This window comes from Pseudonaja textilis, chromosome 1 (assembly GCF_049901715.1).
Source record: "Pseudonaja textilis isolate UNSWEBS1 chromosome 1, rPseTex1.2, whole genome shotgun sequence".
In the NCBI taxonomy this organism is placed as follows: Eukaryota; Metazoa; Chordata; class Lepidosauria; order Squamata; family Elapidae; genus Pseudonaja; species Pseudonaja textilis.
Window position 1 is genome coordinate 1553724 of NC_141990.1, and position 6645 is coordinate 1560368.

At 46.8% G+C, this 6645-nt stretch overlaps 1 protein-coding gene across 1 annotated transcript in view; it reads left to right on the forward strand.

Moving 5' to 3' along the window:
• PIPOX (pipecolic acid and sarcosine oxidase) overlaps positions 1-2607 on the forward strand; it is a 14403-nt gene extending 11796 nt beyond the window's left edge. The window contains 1 exon segment of the mRNA XM_087924301.1: positions 1173-2607. Coding sequence (XP_087780427.1) covers positions 1173-1306 — 134 coding nt within the window. The 3' untranslated portion in view covers positions 1307-2607.
• Positions 2608-6645: the final 4038 nt, after the last annotated feature.

The window sequence follows — 6645 nt, forward strand, 5'->3', positions numbered from 1 at the left end:
CTGGAATGGGATAGAATCTCCGGCTTCAGCGGGGGGCTAGACTAGATGACCTCCAGGGTACCTTCATTCCATTCCATACTATTTAAATTCTATTCTATTCTATTCTATTCCATTCCATTATCCATTCTATTCTGTTCTATTCGATTCTGCTCCTGCTTCTATTCTGTTCTGTTCTATTCTGTTCTCTATTCTATTCTAATTTCTGTTCTATTTTATTCTATTTCTATTTGATATCTATTCTATTCCTATGTTCTATTCCATTCTCCTTCCTTCTTTCTCTATTCTATTCTATTTTTCTATTCTTTTAATCTATTCTATTCTTCTGTTCTGTTCTTTTCTGTTCTTTTCTTCATTCCAATATTTATTCTAGTCTAGTCTAGTCTCTATTCTATTCTTCCTTCTTTCTCTATCCTATCCTATCCTATCCTATTCTATCCTATCCTATCCTATCCTATCCTATCCTATTTTGCATTCTATCCTATCCTATCCTATCCTATCCTATCCTATCCTATCCTATCCTATCCTATTTTGCATTCTATCCTATCCTATCCTATCCTATCCTATCCTATCCTATCCTATCCTATCCTATTTTGCATTCTATTCTATTCTATTCTATTCTATCCTATCCTATCCTATCCTATTTTGCATTCTATTCTATTCTATTCTATTCTATTCTATTCTATTCTATTCTATTCTATCCTATCCTATCCTATCCTATTTTGCATTCTATTCTATTCTATTCTATTCTATTCTATTCTATTCTATTCTATTCTATTCTCACATTGTCTTCTATTCAAGTGAGTTATGACCCATTTTACGAACCTTTTTTGCCACATCTGATAAGCGAGTCACTTCGGTTGTTAAGCGAGTCACTTCGGCGGTAAAGGGAATCAGGCTTCCTGCCTGTCAGAAGGACGCAAAAGGGGCTCATCGCAGTGACCCCCGGGGACACTGCAACCGTCATAAATACCAGTCGGTTGCCAAGCGCCTGAATTTGGATCACGTGACCGCAGGGAGCCCACAATGGCTGTAAGTGCGAAAACCAAGCATAAGTCACTTCGAACGGTCACTAAATGAATGGTTGTAAGTCAAGGACTACCAGAAGGGGAGGGAAAGGGAGCGAAGAGGGGAATTATGCATCCCTTTCTCCCTTTTTTTTTTCTCTTCCGCAGGCCACGGATTCAAGTTTGCCCCGGTCGTGGGAAAGATCCTGTGCGAACTGAGTCTCGGGGAGCAGCCCACTTACGACCTCTCCCCCTTTCGGCTCAGCCGCTTCTTCCAGGGGCCCCTCAAGGCCAGCTTGTGACCGCAATCCGGCAGAGACGAGGAAGGGGAGAAGAAGGTTTCCACGGCAGCTTCACGACAATCCAGATTAAGGGCAGGAACTGTAATAAGGGATCTCAGTGGACAACCAGCTAAATAGGAGCCAGCCGGGTGCAGCAGCAGCAGCCCAAAAAGCCAACACAATCCTAAATTGCATTAACAGAGGGATATAATCGAGGTCAAGGGAGGGACTAATACCACTCTATAAAGCCTTAGTAAGGCCACACCTGGAATCCTGCATCCAGTTTTGGTCACCAAACTATAAAAAGTCTTAAGACTCTAGAAAAGTCAGAGAAGCAACCAGGAGGATGAGGGCTGGAGGCTGAAACATCGATGAATGGTTGCAGGAACTGGGCCTGGTATGTCTGTCTGTCTGTCTGTCTCTATCTATCTATCTATCTATCTATCTATCTATCTATCTATCTATCTATCTATCTATCTCTCTGTCTGTCTGTCTGTCTATCTATCATCTATCTATCATCTCTGTGTCTGTCTTTCTGTCTATCCATCTATAGGGACTGGATGCTAAGACATATAATGGATGGTTGCAGGAATTGGGCATGGCTAGTCTAGTCTGTCCGTCCGTCCATCCATCCATCCATCCATCCATCCATCCATCCATCCATCCATCTATCCTTAGTAAGGCCACACCTAGAGTCCTGCATCCAGTTTTGGTCACCACACTATAAAAAGAGGTTGAGACTCTGGAAAAAGTGCAGAGAAGAGCAACCAGGATGATTTAGGGGACTGGAGGATAAAACATACGAAGAAACTGTTGCAGGAACTGGGCCTGGCTAGTCCAGGGAAGAGAAGGACCAGGGGAGACAGGAGAGCATCTTCCAATATTTGAGGGGCTGCCCCAGAGAGGAGGAGGAAGGGGGTCAAGCTATTCTCCAAGGCCAGACAAGGAATCATGGATGGAAACTGACCCAGGAGAGATTCAACCTAGAAATAAGGAGGAATTTTCTGACAGGGAGAACCATCGACCCATGGAACAGAAGTTGCCTTCGGAAGTTGTGGAAGATTCATTACTGGAGGCTTTCAAGAAGAGACTGGACTGCCATCTGTCACAAGTGGTGTAAGGTCTCCTGCTTGGGCGGGGGGCTGGACTAGATGACCTACAAGGTCCCTTCCAATTCTGTTAATCTGTTATGATTTTATTATTCTACTCGTTGCAGAATACCTTATCCCACCAGACTCGAAATTCTAGACCTAGGAAACCTTGAATTACGCCGCCTCCGGTCCGATCTAAGTATAGTATATAAAATCATACATTGCAATGTCCTGCCTGTCAATGAAAACTTCAGCTTCAACCATAACAACACAAGAACACACAATAGATACCAACTCAAGGTTAACCGCACCAAACTTGATTGCAGGAAATACGACTTCAGCCACAGAGGGGTCAATGTCTGGAATCCTCTACCTGACTCTGTGGTTTCTTCCCCAAACCCCCAAAACTTTAACCTTAGACTGTCTACTATTGGCCTCACCCCTTTCCCAAGAGGTCTGTAGGGGGTTGTGCATAAGCGCACCAACCTGCCTACCGTACCTGTCCTGTTGTTTCTTTTTTCTTATTCGTATCCATTTCATGTATTCATAACCATGTTTATACTTATAGCTGTTATCTAATCGCTTGAAAATAATAAATAAATAGATAAATAAATAGATAGATAAATAGATAGATAGATAGATAGATAGATAAATAGATAGATAAATAGATAAATAATAGATAAATAGATAGATAGATAAATAGATAAATAGATAGATAAATAAATAATAGATAAATAGATAAATAATAGATAAATAAATAGATAGATAAATAGATAAATAATAGATAAATAGACAAATATTGTGGGAGTTTCATCCCTGGAGCCATTCAAGAAAAGAGTGGACTGCCATTGGTCAGAAATGGTGTAGGGTCTCCTTTTTGAGCCGGCTGGGTGGGTGGGGTTTGATTAGATGACCTACAACAGGGGTCTCCAACCTTGGCAACTTTAAGCCTGGAGGACTTCAACTTTGCTGGCTGGGGCATTCTGGGAGTTGAACTCCCAGGCTTAAAGTTGCCAAGGTTGGAGACCCCTGACCTACAAGGTCTCTTCCAACTCTTGTTAAAACTGCAATCTGAACTGGCTCCATGACTGGATCTCCGCATTTGGCCAAGATCTTAAGAGGTGCTGGGGAAGAGCAAAACTTGGTAGGGGTGGTAAAAACAAGCCCCCCCCAACCCTCGAATGCTGTGCCCGGAGAGGGACTACCTCCCCCCCCCCCCCGATTGGTGTGCTTTCTATTCAAGGCCTCTGCTAAACAGCTTAGCCCCTCCGGAATGGCAATTTGTGGTGCTTACCGGTAGAAGAGGCAGGGAAAGCGGGGGGCAGAATTGCAGACCGTACGCTCCAGAGGCCGTATGGCAACTCATCAAACATTCCTAGGCCTGTTTTAGTAGTTGCCATTAAAAAAAGGGGGTGCAGGAGAGGAAGAAAACCTGGAAGAGCAGCGCAGCCATTTTGGAAGCGGAAGTCCATTCCAACTCTTCTCTTTAAAAGATTGTAACTAAAACTACCAGAGCTTTTTTTCCCCGTGAATATATTGAATTGGAGAAACGTGATTGAGGACACCCAGCCCGTGAAGGTGCAAAGTTGGGAGAATCTGGTTTATGACACACCCAGGAAAGAGGGCGGGAAAAGAAGGTCACAGGGGGACCGGGAATGTTTTCATATAAGGCAGAGCCAGGATGTCACCTCTAATGACTCCTTTGAAGTTTTTTTGAAGTTGGGCTCGAGGATCATGATTGAATTAGGAAGGTCGCTGGAACCCCGACATCGTAAAGTTCAGAGAGCACCAAGCAGGCCCCACACCCCCAGTTCAACCCTGAGCTACAAAGAATCTTTCCTGGCGGTGCTAAACAACCTGAGTCAAATACGGGTCTGGGGGCCACGGTGGGCCCCACAACCCTCGTCTCAAGCATTGGGGGGGGAGGGCATCTCTGCTTCCTGGCCCCACTGAAGGCATTTGGGGTGTCTAGCAGAATCCAAACTCAACTATTTTAAACTCTGCTGCACGTTCTTCGTTTTGGGGAAAAAAAGTGTGAAACTTCCGCGATGGGTTTTTTTTTTTTTTTTAACACATCAACACACAACCACTGTCTTCCTGGCTACATCCAATTATTCCTCTTTTACTCCTCTTTCATCTCCCTAATGAAGTTGGGTAAGGCTGTTAGAAAAATCTCGTAACACTTTCCCACCCCCTGCCCCCCCTTCAATTGATAAAATTCTCTATGGTGTGAAAGCCAGATAAGCCCACAGAAGAAATGCAGAAGGGGAAAAGACTGTAGGGGGTGGAGTGTGGGACACAATCCGTGGGACACACACACACACAGACACACACACACACACATGTCTTTGGACTCTTTAATTTACGCTGTGTACAATAACTGTAGCAGCGATTCTCAACTGTAGCAACTTTTAAGATCTGTGGACTTCAACTCCCAGAATTCCTCAGACAGCACATTGACTGGGGAATTCTGGGAGTGGAACCCCACCCCCCCTTAAAGTGTCCTGGCTGGGGGATTCTGGGAGTGGAAGCCCATCCCTCTTAAAGCATCCTGGCTGGGGGATTCTGGGAGTGGAAGCCCTCCTCTTAAAGCAGCCTGGCTGGGGGTTCTGGGAGCGGAAGTCCTCCTCTTAAAGCATCCTGGCTGGGGATTCTGGGAGTGGAAGTCCTCCTCTTAAAGCAGCCTGGCTGGGGGATTCTGGGACTTGAAATCCACCCGTCTTAAAGCCTGCTGGATGGGGGATTCTGGGAGAGGAAGTCCTCCCCTCTTCAAGCATGGCTGGCTGGGGATTCTGGGAGTGGAAGCCCTCCTCTTAAAGCATGGCTGGCTGGGGGATTCTGGGAGTGGAAGCCCACCCTCTTAAAGCACGCTGGTTGGGGGATTCTGGGAGTGAAAGTCCTCCCCTCTTAAAGCATCCTGGCTGTGGGATTCTGGGAGTGGAAGTCCACCACTCTTAAAGCAGGCCGGCTGGGGATTCTGGGAGTGGAAGTCCTGCCCTCTTAAAGCATGGCTGGCTGGGGATTCTGGGAGTGGAAGCCCTCCCCACTTAAAGCAGCCTGGCTGGGGGATTCTGGGAGTGGAAGTCCTCCCCTCTTAAAGCAGGCTGGCTGGGGGATTCTGGGAGTGGAAGTCCTGCCCACTTAAAGCATCCTGGGTGGGGGATTCTGGGAGTGGAAGTCCTCCCTCTTAAAGCAGGCTGGCTGGGGATTCTGGGAGTGGAAGCCCTCCCTCTTAAAGCAGGCTGGCTGGGGATTCTGGGAGTGGAAGTCCTGCCCACTTAAAGCATCCTGGGTGGGGATTCTGGGAGTGGAAGCCCTCCTCTTAAAGCAGGCTGGCTGGGGGATTCTGGGAGTGGAAGCCCTCCCTCTTAAAGCAGGCTGGCTGGGGATTCTGGGAGTGGAAGTCCTCCCTCTTAAAGCAGGCTGGCTGGGGGATTCTGGGAGCGGAAGCCCTCCCCTCTTAAAGCATCCTGGCTGGGGGATTCTGGGAGCGGAAGCCCTCCCCTCTTAAAGCAGGCTGGCTGGGAGATTCTGGGAGAGGAAGCCCTCCTCTTAAAGCATCCTGGCTGGGGATTCTGGGAGAGGAAGTCCTCCCCTCTTAAAGCATCCTGGCTGGGGGATTCTGGGAGAGGAAGTCCTCCCCTCTTAAAGCAGGCTGGCTGGGGGATTCTGGGAGTGGAAGTCCACACCTTAAAACTGCCAAGATCAAGAAACACTGGATTGAAATGACAGACCGAACCCAACACAAACTTGAGTGAGGCTCTCATTATTTACCCTGTGGTGAGCAGCCCCCTTGACATGGAATCCAAGAGGCTGCAGGCCTTTAAACCGAGTTCTCCATCCAACCTTTGGTCGATCTCGGAAAAAAACAACAACAACTAAGCTGGATCAAATTGGATGGGAGACCACTGGGAGATCTCAAGAGCTGTAGCCAGCCCAAAGTGCAAAACACCCTTAGAAGACAACAAGGCCAAACCACGTCTCTTTTTATATGTCTAGTCTGATGAAAAGAAGGACCGGGGGGGTGGACATGATAGCTGTCTTCCAATATCTCAGGGGTTACCATAAAGAAGAAGGAGTCAAGCCATTCTCCAAAGCCCCTGAGGGCAGGACAGGAAACAACAGGTGGAAAGTAATCCAGGAGAGATTCAACCTGGAATTAAGGAGAAATTTCCTGACAGTGAGGACAATTAACCAGTGGAACTACTTGCCACAACACTGGCTGCTGCAACACTGGACCTTTTTAAGAAGATGTTGGATCACCATTTG